Here is a 24,850-nt window from a genome sequence, read left to right as displayed (position 1 = left end):
ATAGATATTTTCTGGACACACTGTGGTTTTAGTGGGACTAATTCCATATTAGAGTATCTCTATCTTGTTTTGTGGTATTATTTCTCCCTGTCAGAACTTGGAGTTTGCTTTTAAAATCCTCATTCTACATTTATTATTTTATATTTGCTTTCTCAGTAGATTAGGATGTTCTATTTAAGAGCATTCTTTTTGCTGCATTGATAGCATACTTTCCAGTAACTGAAACATCCTGATATTAAAAAAAAAACAAACCTTAAATTGGACTGATAGAATAGGAAAATGGATGGTTGCTTTTGTACCCATTGGCCACTACTTTCATTTTCTTTACTCTCTTGTTCTGTTTGTGTTTGGGTTGAGATTGGAAACTACCAGTCACAGGTGGAAGCTCTTCCCACTCAGGACCTTCTGGGTGTGGCCTTGGTTTTGGATGCCAGTCTCTTTAGGCCTCTGCAGTAGGGTATGTGTGGAGGAGTGTACCTTTTCTCTGTAGTTTTTAGCACTAGATGTAGCATGGCAGAGTTTGAAAGATTGGTAATTTTATTTTATTTTATTTTTTAAGATTTATTTATTTGACAGAGACACAGTGAGAGAGGGAACACAAGCAGTGGGAGTGGGAGAGGGCGAAGCAGGCTTCCCTCCAAGCAGAGAGCCCAGTGTGGGGCTCCATCCCAGGACCCTGGGACCACGACCTGAGCCGAAGGCAGACTCTTAACGACTGAGCCACCCAGGTGCCCCGAGAGATTGGTAATTTTAGTTAAATGTTTTTGGTAAAACAGACTTGTTACTTAATATTGTTTATAATAGACAAGAGCAAAGCTCTGGGTCATATTTGCTATTGTGTTAAAAGATGGTGTAGTAGAATACAAAAATATATTTGGTCTTTGTCCCTGGTTCCTGGCACAGATCTCCTAAAACCTTTGGAATTTCCTGAATGATAGGAGTGTCTTCTATTCATAATAAGCCCCTTCCCATCACACCTGAGGTATACTAATGAGGCTCAAAGTGGTACCCCTAGGTAGCCTCAGGATGAGGATACTTTCCACCCCACCCATCGCCCTCCAGGAAGAGGAGGTGGGCCCTAGAGATTGAGCTCTCTAAAAGCTCTAGGACAATGAGAGCTTCCAGGTTGGTAAATGTATTGTGCTGGGAGGGTGACATGCCCTTGCCCCCCATACCTTGCCCAGTGTGTCTCTTCCATTTGGCGGTCCTGAATTGTATCCTTTATATTAAAACAGTAAATGTAATTAAATTGTTTTTTCTAAGTTCTGTGAGCTTTTCTAGCAAATTATCAAACCCAAGGAGGGGATCGTAGGAACCTCTGATTTATAGCCAGCTGGTCAGAAGATGGCCCAGGACTAGTGTCCCGTGCCTGAAGTGGGGGCAGTCTTGTGGGACTGAGGCCGCAACCGTGGGGACCACATCACACTAGGTAGTTGGTGTCAGAATTGAATTGAATTGAATTGAATTGTTGGACACCCAGTTGGTGTCAGAAAAAAAAACTCCATAGAAGGCATTACTGGTTTTTGAAAGACAAGTAAATTTACCATAGACTTCTCTTCTTTGAATTACTGAAAATTGTCTGTTTGTAATTGCTTGACATTTTGGTGTATGTGGTTTATATGAGATTTTTAAAAAAATAGCAACAACAAAACTTGGAAAATAAAATTCAGTCCGTCTTTCAACCTAAGTCAACTACTTTTAGCATATTAATGCCTTTTTTTTAAAGATTTTATTTATTTGACAGAAAGAGCGAGAGCAGGAACACAAGCAGGGGGAGTGGGAGAGGGAGAAGCAGGCTTCCCGCTGAGCAGGGAGCCCGATGCGGGGCTCGATCCCAGGACCCTGGGACCATGACCTGAGGTGCCCCATCATCTTAATGCTTTTATTATTTTTTTTATATTAATGCTTTAAAAAAATGTTTAGAGAGAGAGAGAGAGAATCTCAAGCGGACTCCTAGCTGAGTGCAGAGCTGGATGCAGGGCTTGGTCCCACGACTCTGAGATCAGGACCTGAGCCAAAACCAAGACTGTGCCACCCGTGCACCCCAGCATATTAGTGCTTTTTAGTCAGAGTATCTATTTACATACTTACACACATACATACATCATTTTTACATAATTGTAATCAGTATAGATTTTTGTCTACTTACTACATGGAAGGTATTTTTTTCTGTGTTACTTCATGATTTTCATAAATATTAATGGCTGTGTTATTTTTATCTAGTAGATAGACTATGATTTATTAACCATACTCCCATTTTCAGGTGTTTGGGTTGTTTCAAGTTTTTTGCTCTTACAAATAAAACTGATAAATATTATTTGGTGAATGTATATTAAACAGCCTGTCAAACTCTTGTTAGGTGTTTCACAAAGATAAGGTCCTTCCCTTAAGAGGTTTTCTTCTAATCCTTGACATGCGCATATATAATTTTGAGTATTTGCATCCATATTCTAGAATTTTGTGTTTTTTAAAAATTTACTTTATATCACAAACATTACCTATATACTGTATCCTTGAAATTATCATTTGTGATACATGCATAGTATTCTGAAATTTATTTTCTTGTTCCTTTCTCTTTTGGATAAATTAACCTGATTTGTATACTCAGTCATAAAAGAAAAGATTGACAAATTTTGGTATGAAAATAAAGAAGTTGGTATAGTAAAAGATGCCTTCAAATCAAAAGGCAACAAGCTGGATGAAAAGTTTTTATGACACATGTTACGAGTCGGGGAGAGTGAGGGAGAAAGTGTGAAATGGTTGTGGGTGGGAGGGCAGAGCAGATGGACTAGGGAAACATGGACTTGTCAGGCTGGCAGGAGTTAGTGGTCAGGAGTTTAGAGTGATGCCCGTCAGCACCTTCATTCGTGGGGTTTTACCAGATGCATAGTATACAGGAAGAGGGGAGAGTGAACTTGAGGATGCATACAATGACTTATAATTTGGGTAAGGAGGGATATTAGGACCTAAGGAAGGGGATGTTAGGGCATAAGGAAGAATGAGAGACAGTGAAAAGTTGCCAAGACCAATAGATTGTAGGTCCTGGCAGAGTTAAAGAATTGCTGGAGTCTGGGAACTAGAGAGAGTGGGCTGTTGAGCAAAGGTCTGGTGAAGGGAGGGTGGGAGGCTTGAAGTGGGTTACAGAGGAGTGCAGTCATCACGATAACAAGGCCTAGGGTGTGACCTGGTAGTGCCTGGCTAAGATAAGTTGTAGAATAAGACATTTGGAATAAAGGAGGCCAAAGACTTGGAGGCCAGGATGTGGGCAGGATCATCTGTGTGGATGACTTGACTTCACCAGAAAGTATGGGATTAATGGTGGGAAAGGGCTGGTGAGGTAGGTGTGAGGGCAGTTAAGGAATTGCCATGGTGATTGTGGGGGGCAACAGTGAGGGAGAGCCAATGGTCAAGTCAGATGCACTAGTGTTCTTTTTCAACTTTTATTTATGAAAAATGTCAAACATATGCAAAAGTTGAAATTGATCACTTTCTTTTCTATTTACCTTCATTTACCCATATACTTTTTAATTTAATGTTTTTGTATTTTTGCGTGAGCTTTATTTCTTTTTGGAAGAAGGCAGGCTATAAATAAGTCCATTTCCAGGTTCCTTTCCAGAAGAGTTGTGCTAATTTACATTTCTATCAGCTGGGTATTAATATAGTACTCATTTTTACAGCTATTGTTATAGTTCCTTGCATTGTTAAGCTCTTCACTATTTCATGTGAATGAACCGCCACCTATTTTCCCAGACCACGCTCTTCACTCTGCTTTTCACTTTTTACCTCAGCCTAGAATGTTTTTCTCCCACATTTATTCATGTAACAAATGTTTGCATGTGTAAGGCATAGCTAGTTGAACAGAAGCTGAACTGCACATACCTGGTTGATTCATGGGCACATATTTGCATGTGACCTTCTCTTGTTGCTTGAAGAGAAGAGAAATTTGTGCTTAGGCACCTGGGGGCCCAGGAGATCCAAGAGTTTGTTTTCAACCCTGCCCTTTGGACTGTCTGGCCCAAAGAAAACATGTACGGTCTCAACTCCTTTTCCTTCCGCCTCCAAACTTATGTGTGTCTTTATTTATCCTTATTTTCTGTTTTGTCCTATGTTCCCAGAGCCAGAAGTGTGTGCCCCAGGTTCTACCTTTATACTCTAGAGCTGTCTACTTTCTCTGGACTCTAGCTTTCATTATTAGATAACCTCCTTTCCTTCTCATTTTGGAAATTAAATCTCTCCTCTTCTTCTAAAAATAGTTCTGTTCCTCCATCTAAAAGGAAAGCCTTATAACCTTGCCTCTTTCCTGAAGCCTCCCCCCCCTACCCCCCCTTTTCTTCCTTTGTCCTTTAACAACATACTTCTTGAGTCACCTACACTTCTCCTCCGATTTACTGCTGGGTCTGCTTCAGTTTGACTTACAGCCAGTTCCCTGCACAGATTGCCAAAACTCGTGGCTTAGTCTTGACTTCTGTGACATTTGACAATTGTGACCATCATCTCCTTGAAATGCTTTTCTTTCCTCTATATTCTGATTTCTCCTTTTTCTCAACCTCTGTTCTGATCGTTCTTCTCCTGTGTCCTGGTACATGCTTTTTGTGGATAATGTCATTCACTGACCTGTTTACAGCTATTCCCAATCCATGGTAGCTACCAAATCTAGGTCTACAGCCTGGTCAGAATCCTTACTATCTCTTAGACATTTCCACTTAGATGTCTTTCTGGGTGCATCAGATTAGGTAAGCTGAGAATTGAACATTTTGTTGCTCACCCCCCAAATCTAATATCCAAATTTCTACTTTCTTAGAACTTTTGTCTTGGTTAGTATTACCACTCTACAGTCACCCAAGATAGAAACTTACCTTGATGCTCTTCTTTGATCAGCAGCATTTAGCTGGTCAGAAAATGCTGTCTATTCTAGCTCGGAAATGCCTCTTCTCTGTTGTCCAAGTTCAAATTCTCACCATCTGGAGGATGCCAGGCAGTCACAACTGGTGTCCCTGTCTCAGGATACTCAAGTCAGGTTCAGTTCCTATATTGTTTGTCAGAATTCGCTTCCTCTGCCCTTAAAAGATCAGGTTCTTCTCTTGTTTCTTACATATGCTTTCCCTGGATAAAGTCACTCACTGATATGATGACAACTCTTCCAATCCCTGGTGACTACCAAATCTAGGTGTCTATCTCGAATAAATACTGGCTCTCCGTGACTTGCACAGTGAAATTCAAAATCAATAGCATGACATACTTTGTTCCTTAAATTGTGTGATCTTGGCAAGTTAATCTCTTTGGCTTCTCTTTGTTTCTAAAATAAAAGGGATGGAATTCAGTATGCTGTTTAATTCTTTAATAAAAATCATCAGATAAAATATTATAGAGAAGCCTCAGTATGTAAAACACAAAAACAGAGCTACTTTCATTGAAGTTGGTATCCCCTTCCAACCCTCCATCCCTCTTCCCTAATCCACATCTGTTGTAGTTCTTTGAAATTTCTAGAACTGCAAGGAGCAGAATTTAAAACTATTGGGTTTCCTAAGGTCTCTTTTAACAATTAAAATTAAATGAGTTCTGGGGCGCCTGGGTGGCTCAGTCAGTTACGCGTCTGCCTTCGGCTCCGGTCATGATCCCAGGGTCGGGCAGGGAGCCTGCTTCTCCCTCTCCCTCTGCCTGACTATCTGCCTACTGGTGATCTCTCTCTCTCTCTTGCTCTCTCTCTCTCTCTCTCTCTCTCTGTCAAATAAATAAATAAAATATTTTTAAAAAAATTAAGTGAGTTCTTTGAAATCCCTTGGCTCTCAAATTACCCCATCTTTGAACAGGAAAGGCTCTACTGTGATACTGGCTGTGTACTTTCCTTTACACAGTCCTTCCTTTAGATTCAGGTACTTTTCCTTTCTCTGTGTCAGTGCCTGTCCACACACCTCTACAATGTCTTTCACTCTGAGGAGTGAATCAGAGTGAAGAAAGATAGATAGAGTGAGAAAGTTTTATAAGATATGCCTTCAGGAACATTATCTTGTTTTTGAATGTCAGACCTTCGGTCAAATTTATTTAAGCTAGACAATGTTTAATGAACATAAGTATAATTGAAAAACCTAAGTCTTTCTATCCCAGTGTAAAAACTTCAGAATTCAACAGGCCATAAAACTTTATCTCTAAAAGTATACTTAAAATACTTAAAAATAGTTATGGAAGGGCCACGTTGCAAAGGATAATTTGGTCTAAAATCCAGATTTTTGGTGCCTGCAGGGTTTCAAGGGAGTCATTTGGAGTTTCTTTTCTGTATATTCGGTTCCACGGTGCCTCGCTCCATGCTTCCCTTGCTTCATTTTTGTTTGTTTGTCTTACCCATACTACTCATTTACCTGATTCATTTGTTGAGCAAATCTTTATTGAACATTTTCTCCGGGAGTCTGGTTTACGCACTAGGCCTAAAAAAAAAAATAAAAAAAATAAAAAAACTCTGCCTAGAGCAAGTGAAACGTGCAGTTGAAATACAGTATGATAAATGAAGTTACCGTGGGATGAACAAGTGTTGTGGACAACATAGGAGACCGTGACTAACTGGGAGGACACAAGTCTCTCAGATAGGGGGTGTCCTTTGAGTTGGGAGTTGAAGAACGAGAAGAAAGTGTGGTGAATGTGACAGAGGGAACAGCTCTTCACAAAGAAATATGGGAGTGAAAAAAGCATCACTGTTTAAAAAAAAAGCTGATGTACTTAGGACATCTGAATCAAGGGAACATGTCTAGAGATGAATGTGGTAAAGTAGATTGAGGTGAGGTTCTGAATCATATTTATACCATGTTTCATACTAACAAGTTTGGGCTTGAACTCGTAATTGTGAAGTAATTTAAGAAGGCGAAGGGCATTAGTAGGTGTTTTGGAAGAAAACTAGGAGCTCTGTGGAAGGTCTCAAGGCAATAAGACCATTTTAGGAGGTTCATGCCCTAATTCTCCCAGTGATGTGCCTGGGAATCTCTAGATTAGTAAGTGTCCCAGGTGATATGGTCAGGCAAGTTGGGAAAGTCTTATGTCCAGAGCACTGGACATGAGATGTGGTTTCTAGGACCAGTTTTGCTACTGACTAGCTGTGTGAGCTCATACAAGTCTCCCAGTCTTCCCATCTTGAAAATTGAGGGCTTTGAACTAAGTAAGTACTGTGATTGTTTCCTTCTAAAATTCTGTTCTCCTAGACAGACAAAAAATCCAACCTTAATTGAGCTATTTTTAACTTATAATGGCTATAATATTCCCCCCTCTAGATCTTAAAGAAGGATTTCCTGCTTTTGGTGAAGCATTTCTACTTTTCTCTGTCTTAGTATGAACATAGTTGCCATGTTCTAAAGTGGCCTTTGCTTTATATTGATTTGCAGAATTCTTCTTTGCCTTAGGTCTGCTATCTACCGCATGTGTTTTTTTGGTGTCTCAAAAGGTAACAGTGCCAGTTCTCCATTAATTTATAATGTGCAAGGAAAGCTCCACATGAATATTCTTTCTTCCACATGAATATTCTGAAGCCATAGGTAATTAACACAGTGTTTTAATTGTATGATAACTGCAAACTGCCAAGATTACCCATCATCATGTTACCCCTTCAAAGGAATGGAGACAGGTGTTTGTTGGGTGCTGACTCCAATCACACACACCTGAAACAGGCATCAGGCCTGTAACTGGGGAGATGCTGATTACCCTTTTCTTCCTCTGAGAGGGTTATACCAAGAGGAAAGAAATAATTAGCTGTCCCCTAATTTATGTATGTGATAGACCTATATGTTGGAAGACATCTCTGGCTTGTTTTCCTTCTCCCCTACAAATGAAACATTAAGTAGAGCTGCTGCTTTCAGGAAGCTGTGACCTATTCATCATTAATTATTATCCCCATTTGAGAGAAGAAGCGGCATACAAAGCCCATGGGAATTTCGTGGCCTTTAAAATTAGACAGATTTGAGATTGCATCCTGACTTCATCACTCAGCGAGTATTGGCAAGTAATTTCGCCTTTCTGTTTCTTCATCTGTGAAATGAGTACAGTATCCTCTGCCTTGCAGGGATAATTGTGAACATTATTAGTGTAATCAAAGGTGTCTAGCAGTATCTGGCACCTGGAAGCGTGTTCTTCAAGCTCCTCTGTTTCTCCTCTGAAGTTCCTTGTACATAACCTGGAACATATTAGATTCTCAGGATTGAGCATGACACATAGTAGCTGATTAATAGAAGTGTATTGCATTAATAGTAAGCATGTATTAAATGGTAGCTAGTATGATTACATAAAGTAAAACAATTGATTTTTTAAGTGTAAAATATGTCTGGTTTTTCAAAATTTCAATTGTTATTTCTTTGTACAAGTACTATTCTGCAAGTGGATTAGTAGAATTATTAAGCATGAGGTAATTATTTGACAACAGGACAGAGAGAATTGATACAAACATAACAGATATGAAATAGTGTGCTTTAAAAGCTTACTGGTTCTAACAAATTGCACTACCATAGTGAGATGTTACCACAGTCAATCAGATGTTACATGTATGCATCCATGTAATAATATGGTACCTGCATGCATGGCGGGCTAAATCCCATGTACCAGGTAAAGAAAGTTCTGTAATATTGGTACCTTTGGCTTTACTGCAGGGGTTTGCCCTCCCTTCCCATTATATTTATTTGATTCATTCTTTGGTTTTATTTCAGAATTATACCTATGATTACTGAGTATCTATTATGTGGCATTCTGTTGTATTCATAGAATATGTAATGACTAACCAGAAGTCCTAGATAGATAATCTTTAAATTTTAGACCTACATCTAACTGATTAAGGCTTTGTGACTGTGGGATCTTATACTTTATCTTTGGTAAGTGCATGCTTTCTCCTCAACCTGTCTTTGGTAATTCATGTGCTTTTATGCAGTTACACAGTGTGTTGCATGTAATACTTTTAGAGGATTTTTCTCCTACATTTTGAAACTATCTTAGTCTCAGAGACCTAATAAAATAGGTCTTGCTACTTGCTACTATGTATCTGTAAGTAAAGTTTCTTTGCAGGCATGTTGACTTATTTTGGTTTAACATTACTGATGACAATTTAGAATTGGGGAAGTAAAAGTGTTATACTTTTTTGTAGAATTTCTGTATCGAGGAAGTATCAGTCATAACTTTATGAGACTTCCTCTGTGTTCACTTTTTCTTAAAACTGGTGACACCACAGTTCACCCAGTCTCACAAACAAATTCTGGGAGTCATCGCTTAGATTTCTTTTACTTCATAATCCTTCATATCTAAAGAGTTTCTGTTTTAAACCCTTCCTTATTTTTCCATTTCATCCCGTCTGCTCTGTTCCGTCTGCCACTATTTTAGATCAGGTGCCAGTTATTGTTCTCATATCTTCCCTAACTGATCTCCCTGGTACAGCTCTGGTCTTTTCCACACCGTTGATTGTCTTAAGTGAAATCTATATCCCTCCCCTTAAAACCTTTTAAAACTCCTTGTGAGCTACAGGTTCAAATCCAGTGTTCTTAATCCCATGTTAAGTGAGTTCTTGACTACCCCACCATGTTTAGATATTATTTTTCTGTGTAGTAGACAACTCCAATACCTGAAGTTTATATTACCTTTTGAGAAAGGAGTGAAGAAAAAACTAACTTGTACATAGGTGGAATTTCCTCCTACCTAGGAAGAGTATAGTGATAGGTAAAGTCTAAGTGTGGTAACAGAATTAAAGCTCCATTGCAATAAAGCTTTTTTTTTTAATTCCAGTATAGTTAACACAGTGTTATATTAGTTTCAGGTGTACAATGCAGTGATTCACCATAATAAGTATACTCTTAATCCCCTTCACCTGGTTCACCCATTCCCCGACCACCTTCCTCTGGTAGTCATCAGTTTGTTCTCTATAGTTGAGTCTATTTTTTTGGTTTGTCTTTTTTTTATGTTATTTGTCTTTCTCTGACTTATTTCACTTAGCATTATACCCTCTAGATCCATCCATGTTGTTGCAAATGGCAAGATTTCATTCTTTTTTTATTATTATTTGAGAGGGAGAGTACGAGAGAGATTACAGAGGAAGAAGGAGAGGGAGAAGCAGACTTGCTGCTAAGCAGAGAGCCAAATGCGGGGCTTGATCCCAGAACCCTGAGATCATGACCTGAGCCAAAGGCAGAGGCTTAACCGACTGAGCCACCTAGGTGCCCCAGATTTCATTCTTTTTTATGGCTGAGTAATATTCCATCTATATGTATACCAGATTTTATTTATTATCTATCAGTGGACAGTTGGGCTACTTCTATAATTTGGCTATTGTAAATAATGCTGCAGTAAACATAGGGGTGCGTCTATCTTTTCAAATTAGTGTTTTCATATTCTTTGGGTAAATACGCAGTAGTGGAATTACTGGATCATATGATAATTCTACTTTTAATTTTTTGAGGAACCTCCATACTGTTTTCCACAGCGTCTACACCAGTTTGCATTCCTACTAGTAGTGCACAAGGGTTCCTTTTTCTCCACATCCTCAGCAATGCTTGTTGTTTCTTGTGTTTTTGATTTTAGCTGTTCTGACAGGCGTAAGCTGATATCTCATTGTGATTTTGATTTGCATTTCCCTGATGATTAATGATGTTGAGCATCTTTTCATGTGTCTGTTGACCATCTCTGTGTCTTCCTTTTTTTTTTTCCCTTGGAGAAATGTCTGTCTTTTTTAAATGGATTATTTGTTTTTGGGGCATTGAGTTTTATATGTTCTTTATATATTTTGGATACTAACCCTTTATCTGATATGTCGTTCACAAATATCTTCTCCCATTCAATAGGTTGTTTTTTAGTTTTGTTGATGGTTTTCTTTGCTGTGCAGAAGCTACACTAAAGCTTATTAACATCTAAAGAAAGGGCATATACTTTAACAGGGAAGATGGTATATAGTGGTAGCATACAAAAAAGCTGGGAGTCAGAAGAGTAAAATTAGCAGTGTCATTCAAAGCATTATTGGAGGTTTAACCATCCCTATTGTGCAGTCCTTGACTTATTCTTGTTGTGTAGATAAATGTATCTGACTGTCAATGCCTGATGTCATTAAGCATTCTAATCACTGGTAGCTCCCTTCCCTCACTACACAGTGATCTGGTTGAAATTTAGTAGATGTTATAGTTTGCTTTATAGGAAGAAAAGGTACTGTTAGTTTTCTTGGCTATTAAATTTCTCTTTGTAAATCAATAAATTGGATTTATATACCAGTCTTTTGTTGGTGTGACTAACTTTTGGTGGTTATACTGATACAGTCATATTTCTCTTTGAGCACACTGAATTCACTAAGATCCGGTGCCTGGTAACACTTCTTGGCAGCTGGTTAGCCAGCTCCTCTGGGGACACCTTCCACCGTGATGTGTAACTCTTTATGCCTTCTTTGTTCACATGGCTTGTGCAAACATATTTCCTTTGGCTTCTAAAGATGTTACTATTTAAGTGATTGGGGTAAATAGATGAGCTACTGAATGATCTTTTTAATATAGTGATTTTCCCCTGCAGTGTTGTAATCCATGGTTTTAAATACTAAGTACATTATTATAAATTTCCTAGGTCTTCTCTCTCCCTAACTGGTCTTACCCTCAAGATCTGTGGAATGAGGGGCACCTGGGTGGCTCAGTTGGTTAAGCAACTGCCTTCCGCTCAGGTCATGATCCTGGAGTCCCGGGATCGAGTCCCGCATCAGGCTCCCTGCTCAGCAGTGAGTCTGCTTCTCCCTCGGACCCTCCCCCCCCTCTTGCTCTCGCTCTCTCTATTTCATTCTCTCTCTCAAATAAATAAATAAAATCTTTAAAAAAAAAGATTTGTGGAATGAATTTTTAATTTATTCATAGTAAAATAATGAATTCAGGGTTCAGAATTACATAGCACTCTCCCTCCCTGGATGTTTGCAAAATAGCAGCCATTTATCAAACACTCACCATGTGTCAGTGTACTGGAATATGTCTAATACTTAAAAAATATACTCCTGCAAAGTATTTTTACAGATGAGGAATCTGAGACTCAAGAAGAGTTTAACTCTCCCATTGTCACAGCTAGGAAGATAGCAGAGCTGGGATTTAAATCACAGCTGTTAATTTCCAAAGTCGCTTCTCTTCCTAGTACTGGGTATTTGCCCAGCACATTTAGTTATGTTTAAACAAACATATATTATAACAATTCTGGACAATTTTTATAAACCTGTAGGATTCTGTGCCACATTTATTTTGGATATTTTTCTCATTTGCTGATTTTTTTAAAGAAAAGAATGTTATGGATTTCCATGTTATTATATACTTAATTTATACAGTTGATTTCTCTGAAATAACATCTTGCCTAGTTATAACAACCTTCCTCTCTCCCAAGTTAATTTCTACAAAACTGATTCATGCCAAGGGTTTCATTATTCAGTATTTGCTGTGAAATATGGGACTGTTTTTCTTATTTATAAATGTTTCTGTTTTAAAGGCAGCACCATTACCCAACAGTCTCCTACCCTTCCCTAAATGTAAATCCTGCCTCCTCAGCAGCAGCAGAAGCTCTGCATTGTTTTCTGTTGGAAGTGTGAGCTCAAGGGGACGTTCCCACTGCTAAGCTGGTGCACTAACTGTGATCTGCCCTTGTTGTATTATTAATGGCACAATGTTTTTATGTTGCAGATGGCTGAGAGCTAGCAAGGAAAATTCAGGACCATGATGGCTCAGTTTCCCACAGCTATGAATGGTAAGCTGCTTTGTGCTTGTGGCAAGATAAAGAGGTTATGGGGTGTTTTTTGGTAGAGGTTGTAAAATATTCATTTTGATATTTTTCCTTAAGCTTATAAATGCAAAACTTAAAGTATTCTTATTGAAAATGTTTTGATAGTTTACTTCAGAACCACTGCATATATCTTCTATTAGAATATTATGCAGCAAATCCTGTGACTCAATATAAGCATGTTCTGCAGTATCATCTGGAATGTGTGCTTGCCTTTCAGCAGTTAAGAATAACCTAAAGGTGTATTGTGTTTGATGCATAAAATGGGAGGACAAAAAGCAGAGTGCTGTAAGTGAAGAATATTAAAGGTATTTTCAATAGTTTAGGATGATTGTAAACTGATTCAGCCAATAAAGATTCATCTAGTAATATACATATAAAATTATTCCTTTTATAAAGGGTTGTGTATGCCTAGATGCACGATTGTTTAATATGAAACATTTTTAAAGAAAATGTTTAGGTAACTTCAGTAACAAAAAGTTTTTAAAGTGTTTTTTCTGATTCTAGCTTTATTTCTTTTCCCAAATACAAATTAACCACACTTAATAAGTATTAAGGTACTGTGTATGTCATTTAGAATTAATTGAGAAAATGCATTATATTTTTAAATTGCTACGGAAATCTAAGATGTGAACTTAAATTTGTAGTAAATTTCATTAGCCAATTATAAATATAAAGGAATAGAGAGTCTAGTCAGTAATTCTTTAACATTTAAATTGAAAGCAGTAATATTAAAGAACATTAGGGGAAAAAAAAGGAAGCATCATGAATAATTCTACCACTTTCAAACAGCAATTCTGTTTTAATGTTACCATCTTGTATTTGATCAATTGCATCTTTTTTAAAAACATGTTTTCAGTCATAGGGCCAAGTTAAGTACATTGTTAATACAAAAGTACATGTTGTATATCCAAAATTTTAAGACTCAGGATTGACCTTGTGAGATTTAGGGAGGTTTCAGAAAAATGAATTATTTGTGTAAAAGGTAAAACTAAATTCTGTGTGGTAGAATTCTATGTCATGTAAGGATGGACTTGAGATAAGAGTTTTGTTTTGCTTTTTGCCTTTTCAGAACTCTTATTTAAAAATCAGTGTGAGCATTGCTGGAAATGGTGTAGGATTATGAAGATTATTTGATGCCACAGGCAGCTTTTAAAAATTAAATAATGGGTTTTTTCTTCATAATGAGTGATAAACGTAAGTTCAGGATCAGGGTAGTAATTGTAGTAGTAATGTGCTCTACCCAAATTTAGGATTTCTGCACACCATACAAAGGAGTTTGCATTAAACACATAGTTTAGTTTCAAACTTCAACCAAAATGTTAGGTTTACAAACAAAATGAACATAAAAGAAAGCAGTATAGGCCTAGTCTTTCTTCATTCTGTTTCTTCCACTCCCTTAACATTTGTGTATCTACTTTGTAGCTCATTTCATTATATATGAAAGAATAATATTGGACAAAATGTTGGATAATTACTTTAGGAGTGATGTATAGAAGTTAAGGTAGTAAAAAAAGGAATAGAGGGAGTAATTTTTTTAAAAAATTCAGGAGAATTGATAGCAGATGTAGACTGTGGTACCCTCCTACTTAGTTTATAATACAGCTGAAGATTGAAGATAATCTTGTATATATCTAATTCAAGTCCAATTCAGAGTTTAAGATCTTACTGGAAGAGGCATTCACATATAACACAAAACCTTCAAAAGCAGTGTTTGCTCTTCTAGTAAATGCTCAATTATAGATGGTGTTAAATCTTTTCAATGCTCAGTACTGTTGGAACTTGTCTTTAAGTGCCCTAGACCAAGCTGTGTGTCTAAACGCTTCGAATGTATTTCTCACATTTTGCCATGTCTATTTCATCATCCCAAGACTAACCACAGATTTAGACTTCTTTGGTTTTCGCAGAGCTGTGCTGCCTTATATAGTAGCCATTAGCTACATGTGACGATTTTTATTTAACTTTAATAATAAATAAATTCATTCCCTCAGTTATATAGCCACATTTCAAGCTCTCAAAGCCACATGTGGCCAGTGGCCATTGTATTGGACAGTGCAGGTACAGAACATTTACATCATCTTAGAAAGTTCTATTGAGCAGATATTCTTTTCTTAGTCTCTTTGATGCTTCACTTCCCATCTCCTCAACAGAGCAAAAAAGATCAGTGCGTCATATTTTTACCACTCGTGGCTCTAATTCTGGTGTCTTCTGCACCAGCAGAATCATCCTTGCCAGAGTCTTCTTTGATCATGGTAGGTTTGCTTTCTGCTTTTCAAAAATGTAATGAAATTGTAAACACAGAGAGCCTGATACTTGAGTCATCAGGTGATAAGCAAGAGGCTACTTCAAATTCATGTTGCTGCCTGTTGATTGTAATGTACTGTAGCTTGTTCCAGCCATAAAACTGGGGGTTACTGAAGACTGGTTAAATGAGTAAGAAGTTCTGAAGCCCATGACATTGGCTATATCCAAAATATGGAAGAGGGAAGGAGAAAGGGGAGGGAGAGAACGGCTAATGGCTTTAGGAGGAAAAAATGCCATTTTAGAGTTTTATTACCTTTTCAGAATTTTAGAGTTCATTAGTCTTTTCATCTGTGTGATTAGGAAATTGTTAAACATTGGATCTGCAGAATCAGAGGTGGTACTATACTGCATTTATAACAGCCCAAGCATTTATTATTCATGTCCCAGTTAAGGCTTTAGTTCTATCTAGACCAGTATTCTAGTTGTATTTTAGAGATTTAAGTTTGTACTGGGTTGATATATATCATTTGACTATTATTTTGAACCTGACCCAGAAATAGTAATTTCACAGCACACAAGCAGGATTGAACATGTTTGAATCATGTACCTTCAGAACTGTGTGTTAGAATACTGCTGTGCTACCACTCAGCTGTGTTGGCTTAACCTTGTGGTACTTGTGTGTGTACACACATGTGCGTATACATATGTGTATGTATGTATGTCTATATATGTAAAATAGGGACAACACTATTTACTGCTTGGGATTTAGCATATAGTGGATGTTCTGTAAATGTCTATTTTTCCTTCTACATAGACCATAAGAACATTTGTGACAGAGCCAGTACATGAGGAGGTGAGAATAAGCAACAGAAATCTTTATGAAAATACCACATTCTCAATTTAGTGATGAGTGGGGAAGTTGATAGAATTTTAATACATTTCTAAAGTGATCAGACATTGTAAAAGGTTAGCTTTTCGAGGACAAATTAAACATCAACCCCAAAACTTAGATTTTCCTGACTTTCTATAAGACTTACAAATAAATACAGAGAAAAATTGGGAAGTGTTTTACTGGAAGTTCAAAATAATAAACTGTTGACTCTTGGAAAGGTTCTGTTAGTATATATTCTAAGAAAGCCAGAATTGGATCAACTACTTTTTTTTAGACTTTATTTATTTATTTATTTATTTATTTATTTATTTATTTATTGGGGGTGGTGGGAGAGAGGGGGTGGGGGGAGGGGTCAAGGGAGAGGGAGAGAGAATCTCAAGCAGACTCCGCACCCAGCCCGATGCAGGGCTTGATCTCACAACCCTGAGATCATGACCTGAGCCAAAATCGATTCAGACGCCTAACCAACTGAGACATCCAGGTGCCCCAGAACAACTATTTTAAAATTGTTTTTGAAGTACATATATTTCCTAGTTTTCTTATTTCTGTGTAACTTTTTCTTTGTGTAAAATTCTTAGTGCATTAACATCTTATGTTTTAATGTGGTCATTTTGTTTTGAAGTGTCCAGATTTAAAGATTATTCAAATACTACTTAAAAATTATTCCTTGTCGGGCGCCTGGGTGGCTCAGTTGGTTAAGTGACTGCCTTCGGCTCAGGTCATGATCCTGGAGTCCTGGGATCGAGTCCCACATTGGGCTCCCTGCTCAACAGGGAGTCTCCCTCTCCCTCTGACCCTCTTCCCTCTCGTGCTCTCTATCTCTCATTCTCTCTCTCTCAAATAAAAAAATAAAATCTTTAAAAAAAATTATTCCTTGTCATAATGCTTTAGGCATTTTTATTCTGCAAGTGACATTAATCATAATATTTAATCATGATGTATCTGATTCTCTTGGCTAAGGGAGTGTATGAGTTCCTTTAAAGCATTGATTTTATTCATCCTGTACCCCTAGTCTTTGCACACAGTGGTGCCCCAAAATGTTTTTTGACTGAATGTATATGAAAGTGTCAAGGTTGCTGGAACTAAATAAGAAACCTTATCAGATAGTTGAGTTGGCCACTGTGAAGACAGATAGCCAAGGAAAAGTGAGGTGACAGTAGGACATAAGAAAGCACTGTCCTTCTGATGCCACAGAGCCCTCTGCAGTTGTAGGAAGCAGTTTGCCACTCCCTGGGGATGTATTAGAGCAGCTCTAATGTAACACACACTCCCTGGGTGTGTGTTAGAGCAGCTCAAGCCTTCCTAACCAGACTTTCCAGACTTAAAATAGTCTTTACAGTTTCTGACTAAAACGCCTAGCTCTCAGTATTTTCTGGCAAGGGTACCTTTACCAGAAGGGGAAGAGCCTGAGAAAGATTTTAATGCTCTGACTTTTCCTCAGTTATATTCTTCCCTGGGATTGGGTTGAGTAAGGAAACTAATTTATTGAATAGCCTCCATGTGGCTGGCGTGTATTAGATGCTATATTTTCATTTTGTTTTCTTTTCAAGTTGGATTTATTGAGGTATAATTAATAACCCTTCTTAAGTATATAGTTCGATGGGTTTTAACAAATGTATACAGTCATAAAAATCAGGATATGGAATATTTCTATCACCCAGAAGATTCCCTCATTCCCCTATACCCCGCCCTTAGCCACTGGCAACCACTGATTAGATTTCTGTGCCTACAGTTTTGCTTTTTCCAGAATGTCATATAAGTGAAATACACAGTATATAGCTATTTGTGTCTGGCTCCTTTCACCTAACAAAAAACTTTTGCAGTTCATCCAGGTCATTGGATATATTTTTCTTTTTCTTTGCTGAGTAGAATTCCATTGTATAAATGTGTACCACAGGCTGCTTATCCATTCATCTATAAAAAACATCTAGGTTATTTTCAGGCTTTGGTGTCTAAACCAGATGTCTAAAGCTGCTTTAATTATCAGAGGACAGATTGTTATCTGGACAAAGTCTTCATTTCTCATGGGTAAATACCCAGGTTTTTGGGTTTGGTGTTGTTTTTTTTTTTTTTTAAGATTTTATTTATTTTTTTGCAGAGCACAAGGAGGGGGAGCAGGAGAGGGAGAAGCAGGCTCCCCACTGAGCAGGGAGCCTATGCAGAGCTTGATCCCAGGACCCTGGGATCATGACCTGAGCTGAAGGCAGACGCTTAATCGACTGAGCCACCCAGGTGCCCCTACCCAGGAGTTTATTGCTGGGTTGCATGGGAAATGCATACTTAACTTCATAAGAAGTTGCCAGACTCTTTTTTCTAAATTGTCTCATTTTCCTTCCCCACCGGCAGTATGTGAGAGTTTGAGTTGCTCAGCATTCTTGCCAGCAGTTTTTTTTTTTTTTAAACTTTAGACATTCTATGGGCATGGAGTGATATGTTACTGTAGTTTCAATATGCATTTCCCAGGGTGCCTGGGTGGCTCAGTAGGTTAAGCGTCTGCCTTTGGCTCAGGTTGTGATCCCAGGGTCCTGGGATCAAGGCCCCCGAGTCAGGCTCCCTGCTCAGCGGGGAGCCTGCTTCTCCCTCTACCCCTCCCCCTGCTTGTGCTTTCTTTCTCCCTCTCTCTCTCACTCAAAAATAAATAAATAGAATCTTTAAAAAAAAATCGCATTTCCCTGATGATCAGTGACATTGAACATCTTGTCACGTGCTTATTTGCCATCTGTATATCTTTAATATGTCTGTTCAGATCTTTTGCCCATTTTTTGAATGGGGGAGCAGGGATTGTATTAATGAGTTGAATAGTTCTTTATATATATGTTGGATGCATGTCCTTTATTATATTTTGCAAATATTTTCTCCCAGTCTGTAGCTTGTCTTTTTCTTTTCTTTTCTTTTTTAGATTTATTTATTTTAGAGAGAGAGCAAGCTCATGCATGCCCAAGCATGAGTGGGGGGAGGGACAGAGGGAGAGAATCTCAAGCAGGCTCCCTGCTGAGTGCAGAGCTGGACATGGGGCTCGATTTCACAACCCATGAGATCATGGTCTGAGTTGAAATCACAAGTCCGATGCTTAACCGACTGAGCCACCCAGATGCCCCATTGTCTTTTTACTTTCTTAACAACAGTGTCTTTAAGAAAGGAGAAAGTCGAACTTATCAAAAAGTTTTAATCATTTGTGTTGTTTGTGTCTTAATATTATTTCCTAATCCAAAGTCACAAAGATTTTCTTGTTTACTTTCTTCACAAGAAGTTTGATAGTTTGGCTCCTGTGTTTAATTCTATAATCCATTTAGAATTAATTTTTTGTATATCGTGCAGGATTGAGATGGTTTGTTGTTATTGTTGTTCATGTGGATGTTCTGTTTTTTCAGCCCGGTTCAATGAAGGGTTATTCTTTCCCCATTGAATTACTTGACGTCTTTGTTGAAATCAAGTGACAACCTATTTGTGGGTTTATTTCTTTTTAATTATTGTCAGGGCAGATAGTTTAAGATTCTCAATTAAGTCTGTGGATTCTGATCCTGTCTTCAACACTTACCAACTTTGATATGTCGGGCAAATTATTTAATCTCTCCATGCCTCTGTTTCCTCCTCTGTAAAACAGTAATAATAGGAATAGTGACCTCATAGAATTCTTGTGAGACTTTTAGAAACAGTACACATGAAGCTCTTAGAGAAATACCTAACATGTGGCAAGTTTCATTGAATGCTGGTGTTGTTATTTTACCAATCTAATAGATGAAGAATTATATTTAGTGTTATTTTTAGAGTAGATACATTACTTTTTACAACAACTGTGTAAACTTAGATAATCTTCCTAACTTTTAGAGGTGGCAGCTGAGGTACAGAGAACATGAGCATCTTATCCATAAATATTGAGAGACAGTGTAGCACAGAGTTCAGGCTACCTGGGTTCTGATCTCAGCTCTGCCACTTATTAGTTGTGTGACCTTGAGCAAGTAACTTTACCACTGTGGGTTTTGGTTTCCCTCACCTGTCATGGGGATAATAGTAGTACCTAATGTATAGGGCAGCGGTGGGAGTAGTGAGTGACTGCATAAAAAGTCCCTGACATAGAGTTGGGACTCGGTGAAAGTGAGCTGCTTCCTTCTTTGTCATCCTTTGTTGTTGTCGTGGTTTTCCTGTTGTCATCAGTTTTCCAGGTTCCTACGGTAGTAAAGCAGTCCATCCACACTCCTAGTCACAAGGGTAGCGACAGGTTAATTTGTTTACTTTGTAATAAACTGATAAACCAAGTAGGTGTTTACTATGTGTGTGGTATTTAGAAAGTGTGTGGGTTTGGCTGTTTTGGGAACTTAGTTCTTCAGTACATCTGCTTCTGTATTGTTAACTTTAATCTTAAAACTTGTCTTTAAAAGAGGATGTTTATAGATTTTTTTTAATCCATTCATTTAAGGATAAGAAACATTTGTTAAATCAGGTCCATCTTAGTGCTTCAAAGTATATGGGTACCTACTTTTCAATGATAGGCATTCCTGGAAACAACTCTGTAAGGCAGATTTTTATACCATAAACAGCAAACATGTATGAATTTATATACCTAAACATACTTGGTTTCTTTTTGGTGGAAGTTGAGTAAACTGAAAAGGTAGTCAAAAGTGAAGTATATAGGTGGTTATTAGCTATGTTGAATGTGTAGAGAGGATGGGAATAATATTTTATTCATCTTTTTATTTCCATAATTTAGCTTATTGCCTATTTCAAGTGAGTGGTATTCAGTAATTGTTCTATAGATGTTAATGGGGTGAATGAGTGAAGAACCTCAGGGCTGTGCTATATATGTATATTTTATGTACATATAATATATATATGGTCATGATAGAGCTTTACTGTTTGTATCACGCAGGGATAGAGTACTATCACTAAATGGACACCTGTGATTCATGTTTACATTTTAGAATTATTTGGAGCATTCTTGTATATATACTATAATTTCTTTGCCTTTCACTTATGGTTTAGGAGGGCCAAACATGTGGGCTATTACCTCTGAAGAACGGACTAAGCATGACAAGCAGTTTGATAACCTCAAACCCTCAGGAGGTTACATAACAGGTTTGTATTTATATATTTATTTGTGAGTTATGTTCCTTTTCATGTAATGTCTTAGAATTAGTTTTAATTTGATTACCATCAATTTTGTATTACTAAGTGATAAATTCCTATCAATCAGAATTCATGCATTAAAAAAAATAGTGGCTTTCTTATTTTACCTGCAACTGTCTTAATTTGTTTTTTTGGATTTGGCTTATAGATCTTTTTCTTAATCCTAAATGATAACCAACAATTTCAGTTTAATTGTCCAGTTTCCCACTTTAACATTATTTCTAGAATGTTTTCATTTTATTTCTTAAGGTAATTGAGACTTTTTTCCAACCAAATTTATTAATGTGCTCTTAATCCATTGTGCCAGTTCCCTGTATAGCAATCAGTATTACTAAGTCTAGAAGAAGTACATATATCAGGCCCATTTCCTTGAAAATAATCTAGAGGTTTTTTTCTACAATCTGTTTTTACCATGCTAGTCCTCTGTTTTTGAGAGTTGATACCAAGCGTTGATTGTTGGCACTATCCCTTGTTTTGCAAGATGACCTCCAGAGCCTAAAGAGGATTAATTAGGTGTGTCTTTCAAATTTTTTTGTATAGATTAAACTTTTTTCCTATGCCAGAGCACCCGAGTGCTTTATTTACAGTAATATTTACCAAATACTAATATTTACCAAATCTGTGCTGTATTTCAGATGTTATACCTAAGTGCATCATCTCATTTAATCTTACAGCAACCTTATAGAGTAGCTACTATTGCCTGTATTTACAGATTGTTAGTGTTGATCTGCTGTGAAACCTTTCAGTCTGATTTTGGAATCCATCCTCTTAGGCATTATAGCTTAATGTTATTTGTACTTCTATAATGCTACCTTTCCTGGTATCAGGACTGGGATTTGATTACCCTACTTACAAGTTAATAATGTAGTCTGTTACTGTCTCATGGATGCGACACAAGACCCAGGGTTCCTGAGTCAGAGACAAAGGACTTTGTTACAAATGGCACAGCCAGCAGCATGAGCCTCAGCCATGTTCTTATAGGCTTCTCTGTCCCCGAAGTCCCACAGGGTGACGCAGAAAGCCCAAAAGAATGTTAAAAATGCAGCAGTTGTGTTATAGGACAGGAACGCTGATCCTGAGGGAACCCACCATTTTTAGCAAGCAGGCTTGTTTTTTTAGCCCAGGGGGAATATTACCTCATCATGCCTCAAGATTGCTCACTGCAAACCCAACCTGAGAAGCAACCCAGGTGGAGAGCAGTTAGGGTCTTGCATTCTTGTCACATACAGCAGGACATAGAGGATCGTGAGAGACCCACTGGGGGACTGTCTTTCCCAACACCTGGTATTTTTTTATTTAGAACTCTTCTGGGGAATAGTGTTTTAAATTACGGATTTTATTAAATGGAAATATTATCAAGTAATACCCCAGTTACTATGAAAAAACTAAGATGAATAATGTAATCTTTCATCATTGAGTAATACACATAACTTCATTTGTGGCTTTTTTGTTTTAAAACCTAAATCTTATTAATGTAATGTAAATAATTTTATAAGTGTATTTCTGTTTAATTCTTTAGTGACTGCAATTAAAATGGCAATAAAGCAATAGCATTATTATTATTGTCCGTTATTATTATTCAGAGTCATTGGAGGAATTCCATTTACTAATGTGCTACTTGATTTTTGCTTCTATTACCTTCAGGTGATCAAGCACGTACCTTTTTCTTACAGTCAGGCCTGCCGGCTCCTGTTTTAGCTGAAATATGGTAAAGTGTTCTTTCTTGTAGATGAATTTAAATTTCTGATAGTCTGGTTTTATTTTGTTTTTGATGTAGTGTTAATATAAAGATGTTTTTACTCATTGCTGTTGTTAAGTATTTCTTCATCTTTTAGGAAAATAAATTTTATTGAGTAAATGACAAAATAATTGGGGTTTTGTTCTGTTGGACAAATTGTTTTTTAAAGATTTTATTTGAGAGAGAGCAAGCCCGAGTTGAGAGGGGAGGAGCAGAGGGAAAAGCAGACTCCCCACTGAGCACAGAGCCCAAAGTGGGGCTTGATCCCAGGACCCTGGGATCATGACCTGAGCTGAAGACAGATGCTTAACCCATTAAGCCACCCAGGCACCCCTCTATTGGACAAATTTTTAACGTCCTTAGAATTTTTAGGGAAAGATGTATACATTGCCATTGAAAAACATTTCTTTATAATTTGGCAGACTCTCAGTCTTTTTTCTGTTACTTTGTAGTTATTTCATTTCTTTTCTCTCGTCATCTATAAACACAAAATTAGCCCTCCCTTTTCCTGCTCCTACCTTAAACAAAATTGTTCTTTATATTATCTAGGGTTTTTTAATTTTTTAAAAGATTTTTTTTTTATTTATTTGACAGAGAAAGTGGAGGGGGAGCACAAATGGGGGAGTGGAAGAGGGAGAAGCAGGCTCCCCACTGAGTAGGGAGCCCCGTGTGGGGCTCGATTCCAGGACCCTGGGATCGTGACAAAGCCGAAGGCAGTTGTCCCACTGAGTGAGCCACTCAGGCACCCCTAGGGTTTTGTTTTCTTAATGCATTTACAATAAATATCAACCCTTACCCCATCTTTCTTTCCACTTGGAATATTCCCATGCCTGGTGGAGTACTGGACACATAGCAAGCTTTCAACAAATATTTGGGCAAATTAATAGATTAAATTTAGAATGATTATACTCTTGAATAATTTATTTCTGTCCACACTGGTGGAATTCATCCCAAAGGTCTCATAGATTCTCTCTACATGGATTCTGTGTAGACTGGCAGTATTTCATTAGATGCTGTCTTTGGTCAGTATTTCTTAATTTACAGGTTTTAGCTTTTTGGATTTTATTTGCTTAATTTTATATATGTGGTTATTATGTGATGATCTGTGTGTGAATGCTGTGTTGTTGTTTCCATTTTATCATCCTTAAAAATAATGCTAACCCTACATACCAGTCTACACACCTCATGATCCTTTTAGGGCTTTATCAGACCTGAACAAGGATGGGAAGATGGATCAGCAGGAGTTCTCCATAGCGATGAAACTCATCAAACTAAAGCTGCAGGGCCAACAGTTGCCCGTGGTCCTCCCTCCTATTATGAAACAACCTCCTATGTTCTCCCCATTAATTTCTGCTCGTTTTGGTATGTATTTATTAATTGAATTGGCTGCATTTGATAGTCAAACTTGATTCCTATACATAATATTGGGATTTAGAAAAGGGTTTGTTAGCATGCAGCAATAATCCTCAGACTCCAAGTTAATTTTCACGGCTGAGATGCGATGTTACACTCGCTCTCACAGCAGGGGTGTCCTTGTGACCCAGTTTCCCAGGGACCGTTCTGACTTACGCCCGTTGTTCCGGCCTCAAGTCTGGTTAGTGTCCCCTTCACAATTCCCAGCTGGGTGATAAATTACATGACCCCCCAGTTAGAGCTGATCTTAAGTACTATTCTTAGTTTCCTCTCTGCTCTGTATGAGTAACAGAAAAAATGTGAACAATTTTAAACTCACTTGAAATGGTTTAAGTTGGGAGGTAACTTAAAATTATTCCTAAGTAGAAATTTTTCTAATTTAAAGGTTAATTACCCAGCTAAATTTAGGGCTAAAAGTTGCAGACTTTGTGCTCATTAATTTACGTATTCATCAGAGAGAATCTGTTTTCATTTTGATTAGCCAGTTTCTTATTAAGTATATATAAGAAGCACTCATTGGAATGGAACATTCAATTAGATATCTCTGTGAATCTGAAACATGTTCTTTCATTCCAGATGTTAGATCTTAAAATACTAAATTCTTTGACTAATTGCAGTGAGCTCTAGAGATAAATACCAGATCGTGTGACCATCTTATATAGTGTACCTAGTAATCTGCAGTTAGTAAGTGAATAAAAGTC

General features: G+C 37.6%; 1 protein-coding gene across 6 annotated transcripts in view; it reads left to right on the top strand.

Annotated features, from left to right (window-relative positions):
- Window positions 1–24,850, top strand: part of ITSN2 (intersectin 2) — a 139,894-nt gene that overhangs the window by 15,027 nt on the left and 100,017 nt on the right. For 3 of the 6 annotated variants that reach the window (XM_088026332.1, XM_088026331.1, XM_028099478.2), the window contains exons 2-6: window positions 12,642–12,705; window positions 14,889–14,990; window positions 20,855–20,947; window positions 22,643–22,706; window positions 23,935–24,098. In XM_088026332.1, the coding sequence (XP_087882458.1) occupies window positions 12,675–12,705; window positions 14,889–14,990; window positions 20,855–20,947; window positions 22,643–22,706; window positions 23,935–24,098 (454 nt within the window). In that variant the 5' untranslated portion in view covers window positions 12,642–12,674. Of the gene's footprint in view, window positions 1–12,641; window positions 12,706–14,888; window positions 14,991–20,854; window positions 20,948–22,642; window positions 22,707–23,934; window positions 24,099–24,850 lie in introns of those variants that run through there. The other 3 variants (XM_088026335.1, XM_088026333.1, XM_028099479.2) reach the window with 1 other exon arrangement.

The sequence above is a fragment of the Eumetopias jubatus genome, unplaced genomic scaffold, assembly GCF_037043125.1.
Source record: "Eumetopias jubatus isolate StellerSeaLion01/CBP00866 unplaced genomic scaffold, mEumJub1_p1.0 scaffold_9, whole genome shotgun sequence".
In the NCBI taxonomy this organism is placed as follows: domain Eukaryota; kingdom Metazoa; phylum Chordata; class Mammalia; order Carnivora; family Otariidae; genus Eumetopias; species Eumetopias jubatus.
This window is presented reverse-complemented; position numbering and strand designations above follow the sequence as displayed.